A 26,415-nucleotide genomic window follows, 5' to 3' on the forward strand; every position below is an offset into this window, starting at 1 on the left:
GGGTCTTCCACCGGCATAGCGACGTGAAGGAGAAAAAGGTCACGGGAGGGGCTTCTCCTCCCAATTCAGGGAGAGAAAGAAAAATGCAAGGAGGAATGGCTGGGCACCCTCCCCTCCCCCCACCCGGGAGAGGCAGCTGGGAGGGGGCCGCATCCTCCGGAGCTGATTGCTGCGACGCGGCTGATGAAACCCTGCTTCCCGGCTCCTATAGGGCGGCCGAGCGCAGGGAGGGGGCGGGGGTCCAGGCTCGGCGCGGATTATCCTCATCCCAACCTCCTCGGTATCGCGACAGGCAAGAGGAGCGTCTCCGCCAGAGAAGGGGCAGTGCGGACGGCAGAGGGCCCGGGAGCGCCACCAGAGGGGACCAGCAGCCACCCGCGTATCCGAGGATCCCCCCAGGGACCAGCCTCCCTCCCGCCGTCGGTACACAGTGCTCGGCTGCCGCCACCCCTGACGCCGTCCCGCAGGCCCGTCGGACACCGGAGACACCGTGCCACCGGCGAGGAGGGGTCACCGGGAATGCTCTGACTGCCCCGCGTCTTTGATTTCCCAGTCGTCGCCCCGGCCTCGAAGAGCCCAGTCACGGTTTCTCCCTAGCGTCGCTGCAGGTGAGGATAGGGGCATGCCTTGACGCCGGACAGACCGAGCATGGGGGGTCGCCCAAGTGTAATGGCAGTCTATGGCTGGAGGGTGCCCTAGTGTAAGGGGCGAGTCCATATGGGTAGGGTGACTAGAATTTTAAAGCCAAAAACCGTGACATTTTTAAAAAAAATAGAAGAAGGACTAATATTTGACTTCAAGCGAGCGCACAGAATGACAGCGCTCCTCAGCAGGGAATTACAGAACAGGCAGCAGAACATACTTAAAAGGCAATTTTCAAACCCTGTAGTTTGCCTGTTAATTTAGATTACTTTCTTGAAACAACTAGCTACCCCTGCTTTGTAAAACATAAAAAAACACCTTTCCCCGTTTTCAGTCGACCCTCTTAAAAACTGGGACATGAGACATTCCTTGAAATCTGCCGGGAAACGTTGTGAAAAACCGGCACCGTCCTGCCAAATCCGGGATGAATGGTCACCCTACATATGGGGTACAAGCTCAGACGGGGCCTAACTCTCCAGGGGCCCCTAGCCTGGGGGCGTGGGGGTGGGGCGCCTAGAGGAAACACAAGGGAAGCTGAACACTAGAGAGAACCCCGACCTTAAGAGGGGACTGAAACCTATAGGGGGATCCGCAGCTAGACAAGCCAGGCCTACAAATGCCATACATAGCCTATCCGCAGGGGAGGACAACAATATTCAACAGGGTTGACTAAATCATGTGTTAAGAAAAGGCAAATTATGCAGCTTAATGTAGCACATTTCGTGATAGTATTCGTTATTTTGTCATTTTGAAACATGACGCTGTCTGGGCAAAGGGTTGGTTGTTGGATACAACCACGCATGCCTAAACAATGCGTCTGAACCACAACGCGTCTTTAAAAGGCATGCCTTTACAAAGATTTTAGTTGTAAAGGCATGATTGTTAAAGGGATATGCATGGTAAATTGGATACCCCAATCCCTCCGCCCTGCATCATAACACCTGATACCCCAGCCCTCTAAACCACCCCGCCCCAGCCCTTTAAACTATCAATCAATCAATCAGAGTACTTGTAAAGCGCGCTACTTACCCGTGAGGGTCTCAAGGCGCTATGGGGAGGGGGGTGGGTGCTGCTACTGCTCGAAGAGCCAGGTCTTGAGGAGTCTTCTGAAGGCGAGTAGATCTTGGGTCTGCCGTATGTGGGTAGTGAGGGTGTTCCAGGTCTTGGCGGCGAGGTAGGAGAAGGATCTGCCACCGGAGGTCGTTCGTTAGATGCGGGGGACAGTGGCGAGGGCGAGGCTGGCGGGTGGGGGTGTAGAAGCTGAGTTTGCTGTTCAGTTAGGCAGGTCCGGCGTTGTGGAGTGCTTTGTGTGCGTGGGTGAGGAGCTTGAAGGTGACCCTCTTGTTGACGGGGAGCAAGTGTAGGTCTCTCAGGTGAGGAGTGATGTGGCTGCGGTGGGGGACGTTGACGGGCGGAGGCATTTTGGATGCGGTGTAGTCGTCGTAGGTGTTTGGCTGGGATTCCTGCGTAGAGTGCGTTGCCGTAGTCCAGTCTTGTGCTGACGAGGGCTTGTGTCACTGTTCTTCTTGTTTCGGTCGGGATCCACTTGTAGATCCTGCGGAGCATGCGGAGGGTGTTGAAGAAGGAGGAGACGGAGTTGACCTGCTTAGACATGGAGAGGGAGGAGTGGAGGATGAATCCTAGGTTGCGTGCATGGTCGGTGGGTGTCGCTTCTGTTCCCAGTGTTGTCGGCCACCAGGAGTCATCCCAGGCTGAGGGGGTGGGTCCGAGGATGAGGACCTCCGTCTTGTTCGAGTTCAGCTTCAGACGGCTGCTCCTCATCCAGTCAGCGACAGCCTTCATTCCCTCCCTGTCATGGCTGCTTACCTCACCCTGAGGCCTAACACACACCCCTGCCCAAAAAACAAGCTGACCCCAGCCTCCTGCCCTGAGCCTTAAAACTGTTCTCCGGCCCTGAGAACTTCCCATTCCCCCACCCCTAGGCCTAACACCTTGCCCCTGCCAAAAACTACCCCAGCCCCCTGCCCTAAAACTGCCCCCCACCCCTGAAAACAGCCCCTTCCCCCCAAGCCCTAAAACCCTGTCCCAGCCATTAAAACGACCCCAACCCCCCTGTCCTGAACCCTAAAACCCTGACAAAAACCCAACTCCCGCTCTGAGCCCTAAAACTGACCCCAACCCCTAAAAAATACCTCCCCCAACCCGGTACCAGGCACCCCGGAGCTTCCTCTCCCAATCCTCCCTGTTCCTCTTCCCGCCCATCTTCACATTTATACAGCTGACTGCCTTATCCGCACATATGCTTGGCTAAGGCAGAAGCTTTTTTAAGGTAGAAGTTTTTTAAGGCAGAAGGGTTTATAAGGCAGAAGCATAGTTTAGACAAGCGCTGTTCCGCTTGTGTACAAACGGCATGTGTGGCTCAACCCACGTTGTAAAGGCCGTTTCCCCAAAGGTTTCATCTCATTAGTACTAGTTTAACGCACAAGCACAGCAATGAGCAATAGAAAAGTGACCCGTCAACCTTTGTGAAGGGTCTTACACTGCGCTGCAACGTGTTTAGCCGAGAATTTAATAACTTTTGATCCATTTGACCAGAAGCAAACATTTTTTGTTACAATATGCAGATTATGGAGCAGGTGATGGATTATGTGGCAAATGCAGCAAACCCATAACTATCTGGAAAATGCAGCATTCCTAGACTGAGTGCAAATCTAAAGTGGTGCACACCTAGGCATTATCCCATGGCCTGGATGGCCCTAGGCCTACACTGGTGCATGCCTAGACTTGGCAGACGTGCGCGTTCCCAGGCCTAGAGAGGAAGGCCTGCTTAATGCTCAAGTCTAGAGGAGTTACTACCCATACCAGTTAAAGCCTTGAAGGGGTCAAGCCAAGAGATGGGGGCAAGCTTAGACAGTGTCCAGGCCTAGAGGAAATACTGGCCTAGATTTGGCAAACCTAGGGAGAGCTGAAGCCATTCAGAAGCTAGCGGCCCATGGGGCCCTGTCCAGAGCCAGGACAGCCTTTGCCACTGAGACAGCTCAACGGGTTAGGCGCTCACTGTTGACATTGATGTGAAAAATGCATATCACATGTTTCACTCAGACTTTCATTCTTCGTAGGTCGACAAATGTGGTACCTACTCATGGAAATACTAGGTATTGTCATTGGTATGAAACAGCAGTTGTGAGGTAGCAGGCGCTATATAGCATCAAATTATTATTATTATGAGTGGTGCCTGTACCTTTAGAGGGACAAGCCTGAAGGCTCCTGAAGGGACCTCAGCAAAGAGGGTCTAACCTAAGGAGAGTTCAAGAGTAGACGCGTCAAGCGCACAGATACCATCAAGCAAGGAAACCATAGCCTACGAAATGACCTCTCTGATGGGGTCCCTCTCTTGAGGGGCCGGGCCCGGGGGTGTCCTTGTGTAGATGCACCCCAAACCCAGAGATTCCAAATCTGAGAGAGCCTTGGGTTAGAGGTGACCATCGTCGACAGGAGGCCCACCTACGAGACATAGGGTGCAACAACCTAGAGGAAATCCAAGCATAGGGGACACAGACATTAATGGGGTCTGCAAGAGAGTGTCTGCACCCACAAGGCTCTCTCCTAGCGCGACCCAGGAGTTAAGGGGCCCAACAAAGCCCGTGCCAGTGATTTGATAGGCCCAGATTTCCCAAAACACAGACATAAAAGCCCAAAGACATGAAATGCTATAAGAGTCCAACATGTTGACGTACCCGAGGGGGGTACCCTAGTCTTTCAGGGCCGGTGGGTTCAGCACTGTCTCTGGCTTGATGGTACAAAGAGAGGCGTGAGCGCGGAGAGGCGCCCAGGGCAGCCAGATCTAGGGCGCAAGGGGAGCCCAGCAGGTCCACTAGATGGGAAGGAAGCAGAGAATGAGGCGGTGTTTGTGGTCCATGGTCTAGACGAGCCCCCTAGGATGAGGCTCAAATACTGGAGGCTATGAATGGAGTCAGGGGCCTGGAAGGTTCAGTGAGTCTACAAGAGCTTCCGGTTTAGGGGACAGGGTTGCAGGCACAGAGACACGAGGCTACAGTGCCCCAAGCCTAGAGGTGGCGGAGTGGGCTCGAGGGGCTATCACTGTTGGCTATTGATGTGCGCTGGGGTGGGGCTTGTGAGGGTCACAGTTTAGCGGTCATTTCCGGTGCACCGTGGATGTAACCGGGACCACCGGAAGCCTCTCCCGTCCGATCCTACCCTTCCTCCGCCAGAGCAGGGTCGACCCCCGTCTCCAGCGAACGGGGGCGCCTCAGCACCACCCAGCGCCCTCCGCTCCCGGCAAGGATGAGCGAAGGTCGTGGGGTTGTTTTTGGTTTCGTTTGGTTGGAGGGTTTATCGAAGGGACCCCCTCCCTGAGAGGGGGTCTGCTCAGGCGGACGGGTCCCCGGGGCATCGTCTGCGGGCAGTGGCGTAACCACCAACCCCTCCCCCTTTCCTGCAGAGTCTGATGTGGAATCCCCGAGTCCCTCGTATCCCACAGACGCTCCTTGGCCTTGGAGTGAGTGGGGGCCCCGTGAAGGGTGCTTCCCTATGCAGGGACTGAAAGAGCCCCTGCATCGGGGGTCAAAACAATGAATGGTGTCCGGGGGGAGTGAAAGGTGCTCAGGGCTTCTGAAGGGGTCATGCCATCGAGTAATACAGTTCGTCTTATAGTAAGCGACGCGTTTACAGTGGGGAGAGGTCGGGGCAGGTTCTGAGGTCATCAAGTGGGATTCTATTAATGGCCACGCGCACGGTTTTGTGGGGAGATTTCATCCCATACCATGAATGCAACCCCGCCACCGCCTTTGTCATTAATGGCCGCTCATCGGCAATCGGTGCATGTCAACGCTGAGCGATATTTGTTTTTCTTAAAGGAAGCTCCGGTTTGAGATCAGGTTCAGACGAATTGACAATAATAAGCCGCCTGGAATTAGGCAGCAACACGGAAATTAATTATGTGTAAAAGTTGACTAAATTATGCGGCCAGAAAAGGCACATTATGCACCATAACCGGGGCCCTTGGAATTAGGTGGCATAAGAGGACACAATTATGTGGCAGGATCAGCTGAATTATGAGGCAAGAAAAAGACAATTATATTTGTCATTTTGACATAGGTTACCAATGTCTGCAAAGGGTTTCTCTTCATTATTATCAGTTTAATACCCAAATACATCAATTAGCAACTGATAGGTGAACCAATAACTTTTCAAATGGCCTGTCGTAGTACAGCAACAGAGCTGGCAGCAGGTTTAGCAACTTTTGACCCATTTGAGCTAGACATTTTTTTTGTTGAAAATTGAAAATTAAACGGCAGGTGACATATATTTCAAATGGGGCCAGTAAACAATGTGCAGAAAACGCCATGTATGTAGAATTGCATCATTTCAGTTGCCCTGGCCATAATGTAGCTCATTCTATTCCAATAATAATGAGCTATTTTGTCATTTTAACACACATTATTATTTACTGGAGAAAAGTGTCCCTTGATCAGTACCAACTGGACGGATGTATGTTGTTACTACACATGCATTTAAAACGCATGCCTTTACGACGCAACTTGCGTTGGGGGGCGCTGGATTGTGAATAGTTTAATTTACTATTCCAACTCCAGTCCCCGTGGATAGCAGGGAAGGAGTTGGATAGTAAATAAAACTATTCCCTATCCTGGAGCGCCCCCCAGTGCAAATCGTTGTAACGACTTGCGTTGTAAAAGTTGCGTCTTAAAGGCACAGCGTTGTAAAAGTTGCGTAGTAAACGCTGTTCCCCCAACTGGACACTGTAAGGTAGCATTAGCAACTGAAAGATGACCAGTTAGCAGCATGTGGCTCTTTTTAAAGTAATTTTTGATCCATTTGGACTCAAAACGTTTTTGTTTACCACTGAGACCCTCAAATTATGCACCAGATGGTGAATTAGACAGAAATTGTGGTTAAACCTATGATTATGTGGAAATCGTGGAGGCTGAGGAGTTGCATCATTCCAGAGGCTCTGCATGGTGGCAGATGCTGATGTCGCCTAGAAAACCATGGTCGAATGACTGCAGGCTCAGAGTTCTTCAGGGCAGGTTCTGATGGACCGAATGGTTCTGTGTATTCAGAGCATGCTTAGAGCTCTTCAGGACAAGGTTTGATGGAGTAGGGAGGGTTTTGGCGATTCAGGACAGGGTCTTATACAGTCAGAACCATTTAACAAATAAGCGAAGAATGGTATACACGTAGGGTTATTTAGCAATGAAGGCGAGGTTCTAAAAGACTTATGTAAGGTTCTTAGGATTTGAGGAAATACAACAGATCTTGTGAGGAATCCAGGCATGCTACCGAGGCATACGCTGGAAGGTTTGATAAAGGACCCATGGCAGCTTCTGAGAGAATCAGGGCAGGACCTGATGGATTCAGTTTGGGAGATTCAAGGCATGGTCTCAGCTGCTCAGAGTATGTCCACTCAGATTCAGAATATGTTCACTGTCATTAAAAACGTTTCTAGTTGATTGGGTAGGTTTCAAGGAACCAGAGATTTCCTGAGCAATTCAAGATCATTTTTCAGGCATCCAAAGCAGGTATGGGTAATTGTTGGCATGTTCTGAGGATTCAGGCCAGGTTCTGTGATGGTCACAAAGAGACATATTTATGCCCAGCAACGCAGCCGCAGCCCAGCGGGGCAAACCTTGAAATCATATCTATGAGGCCACGTACAGCCACTTTGCGTGGCTTTGAATGGCCTCATAGATATTGAGTAAGGCAAGGCAGCGCAAATCATGCGTTGCCTTACTCTGCACTCAGAAGGCATTCCATGGGCGTTCTGGCGGGTGATCCCATGCAGCACCCATGGAGGTTGATGCTTGCCCAGATTTACAAGACCATGTAAATCTGGGGAAGCGCCCAAACAGTACGCCTCCTGAGGTGAGGCGTAACTAGAAGAAATAACTTTTTTTCTCCTAATTTTTCCTCTTTCCATGTGTGCTGCATTTTGCAGCACATATAGAAAGAGGAAAACGCCTCTTGGGGTTGTTTTTGTGCAGGGAGGTGCCCCTTCCTGCTCAAACACAATCCTGTCAGCAACACAGAAACCCTTGCACCATGGTGCAAGGCAGTGGCATAGCTGGGGGGTGGGGGGGAAGGTCCACCCCAAGCGTCACTCTTTTGGGGACGGTGGGGAGCTGGGAACACAAAGTAAGTTTTGTTGTTTGTTTATTCTCCCTCGTTGAATGCATGACCGCTGATTGTGGTCTTTAGCCCACACTCATCCCCACCCCTGCTCTTACCGGCACCGGGCAACAAAGTAAAGTAATCGCCCCGGGAGTCAAAAGCCCTAGCTACGCCACAGGTGCTAGGGTCCCTGCATTGGTGCTAGGCTGCCGAAATGGCACCAGCACAGGGGGAAGGACAGGAATAGAAACAGCACACTCCTGCCCTTTCACTTTGACGCAGGGCAGCACAGCAAGGTGACTTGCTGCCCTGCTCTACGCCAAAACCCCATTAATGAGGCCCACAATGTAGAGTCCAAGACAGGGCTGATTGTGACAGATTTAAAGCACGTACTATGAGGGATTAAGAGGACATTTTAGTGGGTTCTGGAAGGATTAGAAGAATCAGTGATGGATCTAAGGGCTTCTGTGCATGTTTTGGGGGTGCATGACAGACTCCAGTGGATTTAGTGCTGGTTCTCAGCTCTTTCAGGGAGGGATTTGTGGGTGCAGGTAATTTTTAAGGGGATTGAGTGCGAGCACTGGTTGACTCCAACCGCAATTTGGGAGGACCGAGGGCATTTTGTTAAGTACTCACGAATTATTAGAGATTCACTGCAGATTCACATGGATCCAGAGCAGGGTGTAGTAGAGTCATATCTGGTTTTGATTGTTTTAGCCCAGATTCTGAGCTAGGTCTGAGCGAGTCAGTAGGTTCTAGGGATTTAGGGTGCCTCACGGGAAGGAAGGAAGCATATCCTTTTGGACTCCTGGTGTGTTTTGATGCTACAGTGTATAGTCTAAGAAACTTGGAGTATATTCTGTGGGTTTATGGAAGGTTTAGGGAGACATGGGTTGGGCTCTGACAAACTCTGGACAGAGTCTGAGGGATTCTGAGCCAATTCTGAGAGACTAAGGATGTCTGATGGATTTGGTGACGAGTTCTGAAGTTTCAAGGCGGGTTCTGAGGATTAAGAGCCAATTCAGAGCGGGTCAAGACTACCTTTCTTGTATACACTGTTGATTAGGACGATTCCTTGATAGGGTATGGTGATTCAGCACCCATTGTCACTTTATTCTGTGGTTTTGTAAGTCGCCGTGACAAGTGTGAGGTGTTTGAAATGCTATTCCTTCACTTGGAGACTCCCATGGGTCCACTGGCATTCATCCTGTAGTGGCAAAAGGCGTAAGATTGTGTCTCTGCTTCTACTTTCTCACAAACGTAGTATAGACAGTAAGTGCAACTGGGGCAACTTCTCCTTTGTGATCAAAGGCACCCGCTATACCCAGGGATCCCTTCTCCTGGGTCCTTGTTAGGGCAATCATGAACTGTTCCTGAGATCTTTCTCCTCAAGCTGTTAGTGCAGAGCGGGCATCTGAGTCTCTGCCCCTGAGATGTCACTGGTGTCAACAACACCCATATTCTTTAGCCTGCGTTGGTGGTCAGGATTGTCGCACGTTCCTCCAGACTGCTTCTGAAGGTTTGGGTTCTCTCGCAATTCCTCTCTCACCACCAGAGTCTGTTGGGGAGGACTGTTCTGCAGCCAGGTACCCTCATGCACAGTTCTAAACCCCTTGCATACGCAATCCAAGAAGTCCAAACCAAAGATGCTAATAATATAAAAAATCGACAATCTTTTCTTGCAGTCTAACTTAAAGGAATTGCGGTACAGAGTGAAGTCTATGCTGCCTCTATATATAATATATAAAGACAGATACATCAAAGCAATCCACGTTCCATTGTTTTCTGCTGGAAAATAGCTGCTTGGTTTTCAATTCCTGACATGTCCATGGTGCAGCTAGGCAGTCCTGCTAGATTTCTTCCTGTACCCCAGGAGCGCCACAGAGATAGCATCCTCCATGTGCTACAATAACACTGCCTTCTTGCCAGAAATTAGTTTTCTGACTGGAACCTTAGCTGCTGGAGGATCCCACTCCTGGCATCTGAAACCTGACCTCTCTTCAGAGGTTTTCACCAATGGCCACTCAGGAGTTTAAAGCAGAACTTGACCCCGATATATGACTATCTCTTTCCAAGAGGCAGCTTCAAGTATTCCTTCCTTTATCTTTACCAAAGAACTAGTCATTAATGCAGATGTGCTTACTCCCAGGACAGACCCAGACTTCATTTAATCAGAAAGGGTCAAATCTGGGGCTAGCCTATGAGGGACCACAGATAGGGGCCTCTATGCGCCAAGTGCCACCTAAACAGTGCATGCTTGCCAGACCTCTGTCTATAAGAGAGAGGATGGGATGATTTAGGCATAAGAAACTAGGAGAGAAAGCTTTACGGAAGCATCCCATCATGCAGGGCACAAAGCACATGGACTTCAGCCCCACTGCGCCAGTGCCCCAGAGAGCCCGCCAAAAGGACCGCCTTCAAAGACCGCCTAGACAACAATGCACACAACAGCAAAGAGCTCCTTAGCATCCTGAAGAAACTCTCCAACCCCAGCTACAACACTAACGACATCCCACCATCACAAGACCTGTACGACTCACTGGGCACCTTCTTCTATCGCAAGATCAAACGACATCCACGACAGCTTCGAAGTCGTCACCACCCCGGCAACCGCCGACACCCCCGCTGCCACGACCACCACTCACACCAACCGCCTGCTCGCCTGGACCAACATCAACGACAACGACACCATCAAGATCATGAACACCGTCCACTCCAGAAGAACCCTGCCCACCCCACATCTTCAACAAAGCCAGCAGCACCATCGCACCCCACATCCGGAAAACCGTCAACATCTCCTTCAAGACAGCGACCTTCCCAGAGAGCTGGAAGCACACAGAGATCAACGCCTTACTCAAGAAACCCAAGGCAGACCCCAAGGACCTCAAGAACTTTCGACCCATCTCCCAGCTACCGTTCCCGGGGAAGGTGATCGAAAAGGCCATCAACAAACAACTGCTAAGCATCCTCGAAGAGAACAACATCTTGGATCCGTTCCAGTCCGAGTTCCGCAGCAACCACAGCACCGAAACTGCCCTCATCGCCGCCACCGTCATCAGGACCCTGCTCGACAACGGAGAAAGGGCGGCCTTCATCCTCCTGGACTTATCAGCCGCCTTCGACACAGTCTGCCACCGCACACTAAGAGCACGCCTCCACGATGCCGGAATCCAAGAAAAGGCACTGGACTGGACCACCTCCTTCCTCTCCGGCAGAACTCAGAGCGACCGCCTCCCCCCCTTCCGCTCCGAAGCCACCAAAATCATCTACGGCGAACCCCAAGGCTCATCCCTCAGGCCCACGTTATTCAACGTTTTACATGGCTCTGCTCGCCCACGTCGCACGTTGGCACGACCTCAACATCATCTCCTACACCAATGACACCCAGCTAATCCTCTCCCTCACCAACAACCACCAAAATCAACCTCCACAAAGGAATGAAGGCCGGCACCGACTGGATGAGAAACTGCCTACTAAAGCTGAACTTGGACAAGACGGAGGTCCTCATCCTCGGTCCCACCCCCTCGGCCTGGGACGACTCCTGATGGCCGACTGCACTAGGAGCACCTCCTACACCCACCGACCACGCACACAACCTAGGGGTCATCCTTGACTCTACCCTCGCCATGATGAAACAGGTCAACGCTGTCTCCTCCTCCTGCTCCAACACCCTCCGCATGCTTCGCAGGATGTTCAAGTGGATCCCTACCAAAACTAGAAGGACGGTCACCCAGGCCCTCATCAGGAGCAGACTGGAATACGGCAATGCACTCTATGCAGGAGCCCCGGCCAAACTCCTGAAACGGCTCCAATGCATCCAGAACGCCTCCGCACGCCTAATCCTCGACATCCCCTGCCGCAGCTACATCACACCCCACCTGAGAGACCTGCACTGGCTCCCTATCAACAAGAGGATAACCTTCAAGCTCCTCACCCACGCACAAGGCACTCCACGACACCGGACCGGCATACCTCAACAGACGACCAAGTCTCTACACCCCCACCCGCCAGCTCTGCTCCGCAGACCACGCCCTCGCCACTGTCCCCCGGATCCGACCGCTGGCGGCAGATCTTTCTTCCACCTCGCCGCCAAGACGTGGAACACCCTCCCCATCTGCCTACGGCAGACCGAAGACCTCCTTCGAACAGTAGCAGTGCTCCTCCCCCCATGCGCCTTGAGACCCTCACAGGTATGTAGTGCGCTGTACAAATGCTTTGATTGATTGAATGAATAAGTAGACATATGGGAGTCCCCTAATAACAGTGCAACGAACAAAGACGAGGGAGGTCGCTGGTGCGGTGTCTTGCGCCGTTTAGTGGTGTTGGCTGAGGATTTTCTTACCCTAGTCAATTGACTGTCTGCCATTGGATTTGTCCATGTGTAGTTGCAAAGGAATAGTAAGCATGCATGCAGCATCATATGAGCAGCTCATAATATCTCAGTAAATCACACTAAAGACCTTTAAAGATGAATAAATACGGAGTAGGCCTGAGATTGTGAATCTCAGCACCTGCCTGTCACCTCAACAGCAACAGCTACTATTACATCTCCACCTCGTTTGACAAGGCCATCTATTCCTCCATTAAGGATAAAAGTCCAGAGATGTAGGATTTTGTGCCTCTGTGGACAGGTAAGACATTGCTGTCCTATCCTACAAAATCCTCCACCTTATCCTTTTCCTAATGCACCTCCTCAGCATCAGGGGCCACCAGGAAGCCATCTCTATCATTTGCCGGCAGAACCCCAAACAGCTACTTGATGGGTGAACAAAAAAGGGTCCCCAGATGTGTTAATGGAGACCTAATATCTCTCTCTTGGATGGGGGAAGCTTAGTGGCCTTCTATTGAGAACTAGAAATATGATTTATTTGCACATTAAAAGTATTTTTTACCCAAAACAATGCTTTTATCGAGAGTGCTGGCCTTTGTGACCTTTTCTGGTACCCCTTGGTTGAGGCCTAGTGGGCAGTCTTTACAGAACCCATGTAATCTCCCAAAACTTGACCTTCCCAAGTGCAGTGTAGTAGTTCGTAACTACCACAGGTGCATGTGGTCATTACCTTCTTTTGCCCCTGTTGGAAATGCATGTGCCCTTTATTATGAGCTCTTTACCTTTATGCCCTTGATTGGCAGATCTTTAACTAGGTCTTAAATGTGCACCTCTTTCCACTATGTCAGTCTTCCACAGCTTACTACAAAATAACCTGGAAAATGGGCTTGCCATAGTGGCGGGATTGCAAACACATGTTCCCTATTAGTGGGAGCTGGGCCCATGTCCAGCTCACCTGAGGTGGAAATGATCTGAGATCGTGTGGCCAGTCCTTTGAATATTAACACGTAGTCAATCAACGAAGACCTGGCACATGCCTTCATGAACAACGAGGTCCATTGCCTCTGGAACCAATCTCCGTTGAGTTTATTCTCCTGAGTCCTGACATGGAGTGTTGTCCTGTCTGAAGTATAATAAGTGGAGATGCATCCCTCGGAGAATAGATGGCATCAGCCTAAACCCACTGCGAGTCTGTCAGATGGTGTGAAGTTTCTCCAAGAACTGAAAAACTAAGCAGTGATGGAGAAGTGACCAAGTACCCCATGAAAACCGCAAAGCGCAGATAAACAGCCCTACTTCCACCAGGAGTTTGTAAACCCCCAAAACCAGTAGCCCAGCTCCTGTAGCAGGGGGTTTGCAAAAAGTGGCATCCCATATTATAAAGTGCCAGGTTCCTTACCCCTTTTAACCCCTTGTCCGCGGCGGTAATTACGCCGCGGCACTGGGGGGGGGGAGGCTGGCCGCGCGGTGATGCCATGCTGGTGACGGAACCACTCCGTCACCAGCCACGGGCGCGCTGTGCTTGTGACGGAGTGGTTCCGTCACGGCCCAGCCCGCTCAATAGAACGTGCCGCGCAGGCGCGGAATCGCGGCAGCGTGGGCGGCGCTCCGCGACGGAACCACTCCGTCATTAGCACAGCACGTCCGTGGCTGGTGACGAAGTGGTTCCGTCACCAGCTCACAAGGGGTTAAGGTTCAGGAACCCATAGTGACACTGCAGAGGCAAGACGACCCCAGGGGGAACAAAACAGACTAGATGCAAACAGAGATGGTCCACAGAATTCCCAAGCCTTTTATCCATAACTGTGAGAGGCAAAGCCTTGTTGACCTCGATGGAGTTGGAAAATCTCTATAGGGAATTGTAGGGTTGCAGTTGTAAATCATTTTTGGTGTTTGGTGCTCCTAAATATCCATGTCTGGAGCCAGAGCCTTGCTGGAGTAATGCAGCGAGCACCATAACAACCCTGCCATGCCCAGTTGGAATGGAGGTATAAATAAGTGACTGTGAGGTACCTAGTCGGATGGTATTCCATGGGCACCCGAAAATCTCAACTGTAATAGCTGCAGCTCACTCAAACCTACAAAGAAACTCTGATTTCCCATCGCTGCTTTTTTAGTGGGATTTTGCCGCACTCAGTGATACATAGCTAGGTGCTTTGTTAGGTCTCTTGCTGCATGACGACTTTGAAGCCCTATCTCACAGTATTAGAGGCTGGTGAAGTCTGGCAATGCGTGTATGTAAGAAAAAAACCATTGAAAGTTCACGTAATTTGGAAACTGCACAAAATACCCAGATATTATGTGGGCATCATTTACAAGGCCCTTGCACCGCAGGTGCATCACTTTTTCTGACAAACCAGCGGCGCAGTGTGCTGGCCCATATTTACAAGGCCATGAAAAGCCACCCTGCATGGCTTTTAGTGGCCTGGTAAATATGTCCCCTTTTCACACATCACTTTGCGTGAAAGGGGCGTGCCATGGGTGTTGCTGTGGGTGTTACCAAGCAAACACTCAAGAATTCTGCTCCACTCCCAGATTTACATCCTTTTGTAAAACTGGGAATGCATCAGAATCATACGCCTCCCCAGGGGAGGCGTAAGGAGGCGCAACAAGGAGAAATATTTTTATTTCACCTCGATTTTTTCTTCTTTCTATAAGTGCATCAGCAGCATGCATAGAAAGAGGAAAATGCCATCAATGATTGATTTTGCGCAGGAAGATGCCCCTTCCTGAACAATAACAATCATCCCCGCAACGCAGGCAGCGTTGCTCCATGGTGCAAGGGTGTCTGCATTGGTGCATGGCAGCCAATTGTGCACCAGCGCTGGCTAAAGCACAGGTATGTGTCATATTATTGTTAATACGACACATCCCTGTGCTTTTAAAATGACGCAGCTTGGTGCAGCAAAATGGTTTGCGGGCCGTGCTGCATCATTTTCTTGTAAATGAGGCCCTATGTGTTTTTTTGTTGAAATTCCAATCCAGCCCCTCACATCCATACTAGACACAGGGATGCATTTTACGTTTTAAAAAAAACACAAAATTGTGTATTCGGTGAAATGCCAGTCTGGTACCACACGTCCAACATGGACATAAGGCGGCACATTACATTAGAAAAGTATGACATTGTGTGTAACATGGCCTAAAGCCTCTTATGTTCTTTTCATTCACGTTGCTCCTGTGCTTCTCTGATCGGATTTTTTCCCCGGACAAAATCTTGTTTACGGGATATAGCATCATGGTGTAATCTCGAGCATTACACATGACAATCGGAATGTGAAATGATGCCGAAAGTTACATGAGATTATGCTGGTGTAAAGAAAATTTTACCCTACTTGGTAAGAATATTGAGGTAAAAACATCAAGCTGACACAATATCGACTGCAGAATATCGACTACAAGTGTATGTTCAGAGTGTGTGTATATATATTTATATGCAAGTGAAGAGTTAATATCCTTAACCACACACATGCTTACCCTGCCGGGATATACCTATTGCCAAGGTAAGTATGATTAGTAAACCTACACTTAGCTACAGAGGTCCCTTGATGATATAATTGTAGTAGACCATATTAATACAGATCGATATTGAAACCTCAATATTGTTGTACAACATCCTACGGGATATTAACATTATCCTGCCTTTATTATGCTAATAGAAAATCTGGATGGTGTCCCACCATATGAACCGTATGGTCTGGAGTGTTCTGTGTTGCAAGCGAGATAGTCATTGTTTTAATAGTTCCTGTAATCAAAATGTATCTTATACATCAATTACTTCTTAAAACAGTATGTATTGCTGGCCATTCGTTTTTTGATTTCAGAAAATCTTTACTGGTTTTCAAAAGAAAGAAAGTAAACAGACATATCAAAATCGGGGAAGCAAAATACATATATATAGGATGGGTAGATTTAAACAATACAATACATTGCGTTTAAGTACCATGAAGGAAGCTGTCATAGTATAAAGATGTGTATTAACGCAACCATGGGGAGGATGTATTCATAGAAATCTGTGTGAGGGTACACAGCAGGGTTATAGGGGATGTGAGCAGGGGTTTACCGACTGATTGAATATATTCTCAAGTGTAGTTTGAGGTGTTAATAGTTCCTGTAATCAAAGTGTATGTTATACATGAATTACTTCTAAGAACAGAATGTCTTGCTGGGCATTAGTTTCTATTGATTTTGCCAAGCGTATGCTTGGCTGCATCTGATGCCAACTTTCATACCAACTGCCTCAGAATTGGTGGGGCACCTACGGATTATCGGTCGGAAACTGGTGGCAAGTGATCCCTGGCCATCTTCCTGCCTGTGTAATAGTGGTGTCGAGGCACCCATGGGCTCTGTCACCCCATGTAACACTCGTTGTTGAGGCAACACTAGACTCCTGCTTCCTGTCCCCGTGCACCATGGGTCGCGCAACCATATCTCATGTGGTGGCTCCACACCTGTCCTTCAACGGCCCCTGGGGGTATTAGAGCTACATATCTAGGAATGACCCCACTAACACTAGACTAACCACTAACCTTGGGTTTCGAAGCAGCCTGCTGTCGGCCATAAAATGCCATAAAATGCCACAAAGCCCAGTCAGGAGCGGTAAGCGCTGTATAAATGCAATTGCAATATCTGACCTCTCACTTTACCCTCTCTCGACTTACGCTGACCACTGCCAGACGATAAACACTTGGACACTTGGACACAGACCTATCTCACCTGGTGCTGCCTGGCTCCTGGACACACCCTCCCAATACCAGAGTGCATTTTATCTGGTGCCCTTCATCCATCTCCCCCCCCCCAGGCAGAAGACACATCACATGTCTCGTCTTGCCCCCTTGCCCAATCATGCACGCGCGGTCCTTCCCCCGCTGCGCAAGGCCTGCGCGAGCCTTTGCCTCTGCGCGAGGCCGGCCGATGCTCTTTTGTTGATATAATTCTGCAGCTTCAATGGTTGTGCTCATGCTCTGCTGGGGGGGGGGGGGGGGGGAATACCCTGCCCTGCCCCGCCCCCTCCATGAAAGGAGGTCAGCGCCCGTCCTCTGATGCCAAGGGTGCCCGAGCTGGTGTTGCTGCCGTCGGAGTGGTGGGCACGGACTGACCTCCTTTCGGAGACTCCGCCCTCGGCGGGCTGGGGAGAGCGGAAATGGTTACGGGAGCTCTGGTGAAGGCAGGGCCTGGTTTTATGAACGACGTGGAGGCGTGCGCGCGTGCTGGCATCTTTTAACCCCCCCGTCTCTGCTCCCTTCAGCAGGCTCCTCGCCATGGACGTGTTCATGAAGGGCTTGTCCAAAGCCAAGGAGGGGGTGGTGGCCGCCGCCGAGAAGACGAAGCAGGGGGTCGCCGACGCCGCTGAGAAGACCAAGGAGGGCGTGATGTATGTGGGTAAGCAAACCAGACCTCACCCTCACATGCAGTATTATTATTATTATTATTATTACTGCTACTATTATTCGTAGTAGTGGTAGTAGGATATCATTGTCTATACATACATCAATATTCGTGATTTGCAATTCATGTTGTTTTGTCATTTTTTAATTATTGCTACTGCTACTACGAATATTATTATTTGTTACTATCATTGTTACTGTTGCTGTCAGTATAATGATTATGGGGCGGCTCCTTTGTAATGGCGGAGGAGTGTCACCCCACTGGTCAAATTCAGTCACAGAAAAATAAAATGATAATAAAACAATAACATCATTTTACTTTTCTGTGACTGACTGAGCCGATGCCAGTGTAGGGTGGGGCCAGCACCGGTGGCTTCTCCGATAAGACGGAGAAGCATCGTCCCCACTGCATTTTGAGCAGTGGATAAAGGAAAATTAAAATGATAATAACACAATTTTATTATCATTGTATTTTTCCGCTTTGTGAGCCAGGACTTGGCTGTGTCACAGCCAGCAAGGGGAGGAGTCGTGGGCACTTAAGTGTGTATGACTGTTTTGCCGGCCATCTTGGGCTGGCCAAACAGTCATGCCCACTTTGCATGTTCCCCACCAGGTGGACACAACCTGATGGGGGACATGCACAGGCTCCCACTACCTGACCGCCGAACAACATTGAATGAATGAATGAAAAAAATATTTAATAAAGCGCACTGTGGCCAAGCGGCTTGCTGGGGACTAAAACCACAAGTCACAGAGGAGGCCCATGGGATTTGACAGGAGAACGCCTGAGAGAACAAGAAGGTTTTTAAAGCTTTACGGAAATGGGAATAGATGGGAATAGAGCGTATGGACAGGGGGAGGCAGTTCCAGAAACGGGGGGCCAAAACAGAAAATCTGGTACCACCTGTTCTGGTCTTGCGAAAGCGGGGGACATGAAGAAGGGAGAGAGTGGAGGAGCGGAGAGTGCGGGTAGGGGCGTGATAAGGAATGAGGGAACTGATAAACAAAGGAGCAGAGCGGGCCTGAGCTCTGAAAACTAGGCAGCCCAATTTGAAGAGGGATCTCTGGAGGACAGGGAGCCAGTGGAGGGACTTAAGTGCCGGAGTGATGTGAGAGGTTTTAGGAAGATGGAGAATGAGACGGGCAGCCTGATTTTGAATTGCCTGTAAGCGACGAATTTCGTAGGCTGGGACGCCCACGTACAGGCCATTTCCATAATCAAGACGGGAAGTGATAAAGGCCATAATAATAATTTTGAGGGCATCAGAAGAAAAGAAACGGGAAATTTTTCGAATAAGACGAAGAGACAGAAAGCAAGAAGAAATGACAGAACTGATTTGTGCATGCATAGAAAGATCCTGACTAACCCTAATACCCAAGGTGCGAACAGAAGCAACAGGTACAGGTGGAGGACCAAAGGTGAGGGGCCAAAAAGAGGAAGACCAGGGGTTGGAGGAGCCGCCCGTGAAAACCAGCTCCGTCTTGTCCGGGTTGAGTTTCAAATGATTGAAACTCATCCATTCAGATATAAAAACCAAAGTAGAGCCAAATTTGGGAAGGGAGTCAGAGGAGGAAGAAAGATCAAAGCTCAGACATATTGTTGTGATTGACGAGGGGAGCTTGTTTGTGCTTCCTGCTTCAATTAGGAACAGAAGAGGATGATGCGAGGTGAGGCAGCGGTCCGGCAGCAAGGTAAGTCATTTTAAAATTATTTTTCATTCCCCCTCCTCACCCGTGCTACTTGGTGGCAGCCGCCAGTGGGGGCCGGCCGGACCACGGCAGCGGGAGGAGTTATGGATGCTCACTCGATCATGCATTAACTCATGTCAGTTTGACTAGTTTGACTGGCCGTCTTAGGCCGGCCAAACTGACATGCGGACTTCTATTTCTCCAACATAGCTGTGTTGCACAGCTGAGCTGGAGCAACAGCACAGGCTCCCATGCACTGTTTGAGCTGCAGACCAGGCCTCTTAAATCAATCCTGGCGCTGCTCTCACGCTCGTATGTTGGACCCATCTGCAGCGCTCAATAGGGCCAGGTCCATTCTCCCGTCTACCTGGTGGCTTATGTGATGCTAGAAGACGGGGACATGATGCGCATTATTTATGGTGTATACTTTTCACTGTAGCACAGTGAAGGATAATAATCAGGTATACTATTTTTTATTTATGGCATAGTTTTAAATATGAAGTATGGAGAGATTCCCTTGAGGTGAGTTACAAGCAGGATTATATCAATGCACAATTCTGAGAAAATGATTCTAACATATAACACAAACATATAGCAGTTAAAACGTCATTTATTATAAATGCAAAGACATAACATAACATTTAAATTAAAACCAATTATTCTAACTAGCTAATCTAATCAGCTAATAAAAAAACATGGATACATCACAATCAATTATGACCTGCATAATTGAAAAGCAAGACAGAAGTGTAAAACATAAAATTGTTGAATACAGTTTGTACATTCGAACTCCTTTATGGTTTCGTCGATCTTATGTTACTATCGAGTCTGTGAATCAACCATCGATGCTGGAGTCTTGAATTGTACCAGGGATGGCGTCGACGTCTTTCGGTGGAATAAACAGATGAAAACCACCTTTATCAAGACTTTCTGTATATCTGTCGTGATAGGGAATTAGTTGAATCTCCCCTAGCGAGACTGGCAGCTGGTCTATTAATGTCCAAATCTGTATCTTGTATATATTGCAACGATAAACTAGGATTCAATCGATTTTCTTTCCTATTTAAGCTTTTGCGGGTATTTTGCAGTTTTTTTTACAATTATATGTCACCATTCACCTCCTGAAGGGATAGTTCAAGAATATTTGACCATTGTTTAGAGGGTTTGGCAGAACCTGTAATGTGATAAATCTGAGCACAGAGTCTCCCTGGTATATACGGGTCAATTCCGTCTCGCTCTCTGGTCAACTCAACAGGATCCTAGTGGTTACCCTGCTGGTTTCTTCGTGGTATCTGTCAGTACTGCAGAATCCCTGTACTGACAGATACCACCTGTGTGTTTCTCATTGCCTCGGCATTAGAAGACCACTGAATACTATGCTTCATTTATTTCTGTTTCTCCCTAGCAGGATGGAGGTACACCAAAGAGCCCAAACACAGTCAAAGAAGTTATCATTCTTTACCTGACTATGGGTACACGAAATTTGACTGCAGTAGTTATTAGAGTGGAGTACAGGCCTTTTTATCTGCAGCTCGGTTTAGGAAACACCCTGAAAGTCTGATCAGTCACTCATAAAGGGGTTCACTCAATCCCCCAACTTAAGGGTTAATGTGTGTTATATGTATTGTGCATGCATGCATTTCTTAACCATCTAGTGACTGCAGCAGACAATGGTCATTCCTCACTATCTGCTGATGGCAGCAGAACATTCCAGCTTCTGCTCTATTCGCGGACTGCAGCACAAGATGGCTGTATCTCGGGGACCCTTATTCTTATTATTCCCTGCATCTGTGGGCTGGAATATGAATGGATGGCTATCTTCACCCATCTTTCCCCACCTCCTACAGTAGGATGACCCCAGAAAAAGCCAGTTTAAGAGCCTTTGCTCTGGTTGGTTGACAACATAGAATTTAAAATTGAGAAAAGGACTATTCGAGCCCTGGATTCTTGCCTGCGTCTTAGTGTCAGAGTAAGTACTAGCTCACCAGAACAGTGCTCTATCCATATTTAGGTTCCACTGGGAGATTCTGCCAGGAGTCCCTAGGTAGCACCAAGAGAGCCTTGGGTAATATGCACTACATAAATGAGACGATGATGATGATAATGATGATTCTACTGCCAGTTTGAGGTAGCGGTGGAAGGACTGGGGCTCAGCCACCAACCTCTCGTGAGTTGGGCTAAGACTGAAGGATATGCATCAGTACCCGAAGCTGCTAGAGCTGCAGGAGAAGAGACACTGGTCTGCTGCAACCGGAGCTGTCTCTCACCCAAGGACCAGTTTAAGGCTCAGCTGAGACCACCTAATGGGTGTAGGACTAACTTTGGTGAACTTTGACATCAAATTATACTCTTGAATCCATATCACGTTATCCCCTTCATTGTATCCGGTAGCTTGTTAGACTCCAGTGCCAAGACACACCCTGTGCCACAGGTCTGCTGATTACCAGTACCTGAGCCGCCATTGCTAAACTATTGACTTTGGATTACTTTAGGTCTCTTTGAGACGATCTAAGCAGTCTGGACTGAACCTTCTCAGTTACTTTGATGACCCTTGCTATTCCTCAAGTCAGATGGACAAACAAAGCAGCAGGTCACTGTCCTGTTACTCCATGTCAGGAGAGGATGTGGCCTAACAGCTAGAGTGATGGACCTCGAAGCTGGGGAGCCGGGTTTGAGTTTTGGCAGGGACACTCAACGTCTTGTGATTCTGGGCAAATCACTTAATCTTCTCATGCCTAACAAAATGAATGTGTCCGCCTGTAAGGCAACTGGTGCTCATGTAAAGTGCTCTGTTTCTTTCGGGTCGAGTTCGTGCTATATCTAGCTCCAAAATAAAAAAATAAAGAACAGACGTCTTCTTTCCTGTACCTATGTGATTGTAGTGCAATCACACACAAAAGTGCAAACTCCCTGTCCTGCAGCTGAAAGTCCAGACTAACCACAAACATCTTATACTTGACATAGATCGGTTTGTGGAGTGTTGCAAAATGCCCCCTCCTTCTCACTGATTCACGGGCAGTTTGCTGGTGTGTGTGGATTCATGAGCATTTTAAAAATGCAAAATGAATGTCAGTCTTTCTGAAACAAAGGGCAGAAATTTTACATTTGAATTTATGCTTCCTTACCATTTCAATTTAAACTCCTCAGAGAAGCCCCCTCTTACCTTGCTAGGTTTAGAAGAAATCTTAAATCTTTCGGCGCCATGATGCCCTCACGGGCGATAGAGCACTTTACAAATACACATAACAAAAGATATATATTTTTTTATTATTTTTGAGTTATCAAAGCATTACTTATGATTCCTGCAAAACACTTCTAGTGCTTGAATGTATACAAATATTCTAACAGGAGCTACAACGTTGAAATTACACAAATGTACAGTCACTTTAACAAATGCTAATACAGGTTTTGTACTTTCGAGTACATTTTTCAGGTGGACAGGATCCTTTTTTTGAGGCAATGGAAACAGATTTGTAAAAGCAATTGATAGTTTTATATAAATTAGTCTTATGTCACACTGCTTTTCTCACAAGTATTTCATGCTAGCAGGCCCCATTTGCCTGTCGATTAAACAAGTCCTTTGTCCTCTTTTCTCACTAACCCAGCGGATGCTGGGTTCCTGGTGCTAATTTCAACGCAGTATCAACTATGTGTCTCAATATTAAATAAGAGGGGTGCTGAAGGTTAATATTGCGGAGGCCTGAAACTCGGTGTGTGGCACCCCTACAGCAGTGTCATCTTAAGGAAATTTGGAGCCCTGGGAAAGATATATATTAGGACCCCCTGTTCATAACAACTTTACATTTTTTTCACCCAGATTTGTGCTAATTGTAGCACAAAAACAGTTGAAAAATATATCCTTCCTGGGACCCCACACATTCTTAAGATGCTGATGGGCAAAGAAAGACAGAGGTAGAGGTAGGCAGGGAGAAGACTAGAGGTTCAGATATAGAAATAGGCATAGGTGAATTAGAGGGAGAAAATGTACTTTCCCAAGGGGGCCTATGGAAGGTGGGTGGCCTGGCAAATTGCCCACTTTGCCCATGCCTAAAAGCATCTCTGCACTAAAGGAATAGTACTGAGAGGCACAGGGCAGGATCAAGGTGTCTCCACAGGGCTCTGAGTAAGCCTCTGTCCTGGCCCCGTGAGGAGTACTGCAGGTTAAGATTGAGGTGTGTTACCAGAGCTCTGAATAAATGTCAGTCTTGGAGTGTATAGGTTGCTGCAGATAAGGCTTGAGGTGCTTGCAGAGTTTGGTGGGGGTCTCAGTACTGGAGTGGTGTGTGTGTGCTACAGGGCAGGATGCAGGTGCTTAATGCAGAGCTTTTAGTGAGCCTCTGCACTGGAGTTGTGGAAGGTGCTGCATGTTAGGATTGGTGCGGATTTGCCGAACAACGTTAGGTCTCTGTATTGGTGTATTGAGGGGCGCCGCACCAGTGGTTAATTTGTAAAACGGCATGAGTGCCGGGGCTCTCATCAGCAGGCAGCTTGCACCAGCCCGTTTCTCCTGTTAACGCATCCCAAAACAGAACCAACTACTAGCCATGAAAGTGGGGAGAGGATTTGGCGTAATGGCCTGTGCTGCCGACTTTGGAGCTGGGAAACTATGTTCGAGACTCGGCATCGCTCAACATCCTGTGATTCTGGGCAAATCACGGAATCTCCCCGTAAATGAATGTGCCCTTAACTGGTGCTCATAAAAAGCACCGGTATTGGTGATTAAGTGCCAGTGCTGAGCACCGGAAACCACGGGCTCAAATTAAGCACTGCACTGCACAGGGCTTTTATTCCTCTGGGTATTTCCCTTGGGGACTGGAGCCCTTAGTGACCAGTTTTGGAAGACCTGGTACGCTGCTGGCACCTCTGTCACTTTCCCCAACTCCCCGTTGTTAATTGCGGCCGGCATAAGGAGACATCGAGACTGAGAGGGATTGCGAGGGAAGGTAGAGAGTTGAAAAAAAGCGACGAGAGAGGGAGAAGAGACAGAGTGGGGAGAAGGAGAGAGACAGAATGAATCAATGAAAAGAAAGAGACTGCGCAAGGAGATGAAGTGTTTGAGCCTTTTTGCCAGGGCTGCTTCTGTTTATCCAATCTGGCCTGGTGCTGCTGGTTAGGTATGAGGTATATTTGTAGAGGTGCTTTTGACTTTCAGTACTATAATAACCCGGGGGGTCGTGTAATGGTATGTAGGTGCAGTCCCCGAGATGAGTGTGGCTGTCACTCCTAAACACCATAGGCGCTGAAGGTAAAGTTTGAGGTTGTGTATTAAGATTGCTGTGTGTATCCCAGTAAGAGTGAAGCAAAGGTCAGGACAGGGATGCATTAGTAGAGCTGACTGTGTGTGTAGGACTGAGTCCAGGGTCACCAGTGTATGTGGTAGAGCAGGGCTGAAGCTCTCCTTTAGGCTTTTGTGATAGTTTCAGTAGTGGCAGGGGGTGTGGTCTAGTGCCTGAACAACCAACGGGGAACCTGAGTTCTGACATCAGCACTTGACTGAAAATCATCTGATTCTAGGTGTAGGAAGGGGGAGTCTCTAGTTGGCGCAGTGCAGCACTGGCGACAAGCAGGGACTCTCTCTTCCCCGTCAGGGCTGAGGGTTACCTTCAAGACAACCTCTGCTTACCCTCTAGGTAGTGTGGCTTAAGCAGTCTTAGGCTAATCTCTGGGGCATATAGGGTTAAACATTTGCAACATTACACCATCACCACCAACCCACCACACAATGACACCAAACTGTATTTGTAAAAATACATATCTTTTATATAAGTTTCAAGCAGGCTTGTAAATACAGTCTTGGTTACTTTCTTGTAGGCATGTTCCAGTTATCTTTATCAGTAGTCACAGTTCTTAAATAAACGCACTCTTTTGGGCCTTCCGCCCAGCTTTAAGAAGGTTCAAGTGTCTTAGAGCGCTTCCCGCGGTCTCCGCTCTAGGAAGGAGTCACCCTTCGGGGGCTCGACTCGGGGAGAGGATGCCGCGGGCCACAGGAAGTGTCAGGCGGGGCCTCGGGGGCCAAGAGCAGAGCGAGCCTCTGATTCAAGGGCGGCTCGCGCTGCCAGCAGACAGCAGCTGCGAGGCTCCCGGGGTGCCGGAGATCAGTCAGCGCGGTGCGAGCTCGGGTTGCAGGACGCTCGCACCGCGAAGGGCAAAAGACAGTACCTTGAACTTCTTGTGGTGATCTTCGAAGAGGACGGCTGCAGGGGGAAGCTGTCCCACGTCGCGTTGCTTCCTTGACGGGCGAGGCGAGCTGCGGCTCGAGGCAGCAGATCACGGGTCACCCGGGGGCGGCGGTGCTCGATAGGGTCACAGGTCCTTCACACAGTCTTCTCTTCAGTCCTGACGGCGGCGGCTGGGTGTGGCGCAGTGGCAGTACGGTCCCCAAGTGCGGGACGTACCCAGCCAAAGTGCCGGTCGCGGTGATGCCCTTTCAGCGGGGCAGTCGGGCAGGACGCTGATAGCGGGGGAGGACAGAAGGGCGGCAGTCCGTCTTTGCGGGGGAGTCTACGGCGCTTGAGCCCAGTAGACCTCGATGCTTGGACCGGACGGGTCCTCCGTTACTTTGTTCTCGTGGGGCGAAAGGCAGACGCCGTCGCGGTGCTCGGGCCAGCGGCGGCTGGGCCTCACGTTGCTAGGGCGGCTGGCTGAACCCACGGTCACGGTGTGCAGGGGGGTAGATGCCCTCGTCCTCCTCAATCAGCGCTGCAGCGATAAGCAGCACACACAGCAGATGCCTTAGTCAGGGGGTAGCGCTCACTGTTCCTGGAGCGCTGGTCAGGGGGCAAGTTCACAGGCAAGCCCTTGGAGATCTTTTCAGCAGAGTTTGGCACAAAGTAAAAATAAAAAGCAAAAGTCTCTTGTAGTCTTTTCTCTTCCTCTCCTTTGGCAGCAAGGCACCAGACACAGGCCAGAGTCAGCACTCCTCCTTGTAGTCCTTCCAGGTCCTTCTCTTCGGGCAGAGTTTCTCTTGTAGCACAAACAGGATCTAATTTACAAGGAGCAGGGCTCCTTCTTTTATACCCAGTTTCTTTTGTTCTAGCAAGCCAGGGGGGCCTCTGCATAACTGCTCCAGTCTCTGAGCACTTGTTGTGGGTACTTCTGGCTTCTGCATTCAGTGTGAGGGCAGGCACATCAGCCGCTCCCCAGGGGGGCGGAGCCGGCATTGTGAAGGCAGGGGCAGCTTGAGCACTTTGTTGACAGGCTTCGGTCCTTCCTGGGCCAGGTGCAGGCTGAGTCATCAGTCGCTCCCCAGGAGGGCGG

General features: G+C 49.3%; 1 protein-coding gene across 2 annotated transcripts in view; it reads left to right on the forward strand.

Moving 5' to 3' along the window:
• Positions 1-271: 271 nt before the first annotated feature.
• SNCB (synuclein beta) overlaps positions 272-26,415 on the forward strand; it is a 132,405-nt gene continuing 106,261 nt past the window's right edge. Inside the window, exons 1-2 of one of the 2 annotated variants that reach the window (XM_078652804.1) lie at positions 272-608; positions 17,334-17,464. In XM_078652804.1, coding sequence (XP_078508930.1) covers positions 17,344-17,464 — 121 coding nt within the window. In that variant the 5' untranslated portion in view covers positions 272-608; positions 17,334-17,343. Of the gene's footprint in view, positions 609-17,330; positions 17,465-26,415 lie in introns of both variants that reach the window. The other variant, XM_078652803.1, reaches the window with a different exon arrangement.

This window comes from Lissotriton helveticus, chromosome 7 (genome assembly GCF_964261635.1).
Source record: "Lissotriton helveticus chromosome 7, aLisHel1.1, whole genome shotgun sequence".
In the NCBI taxonomy this organism is placed as follows: domain Eukaryota; kingdom Metazoa; phylum Chordata; class Amphibia; order Caudata; family Salamandridae; genus Lissotriton; species Lissotriton helveticus.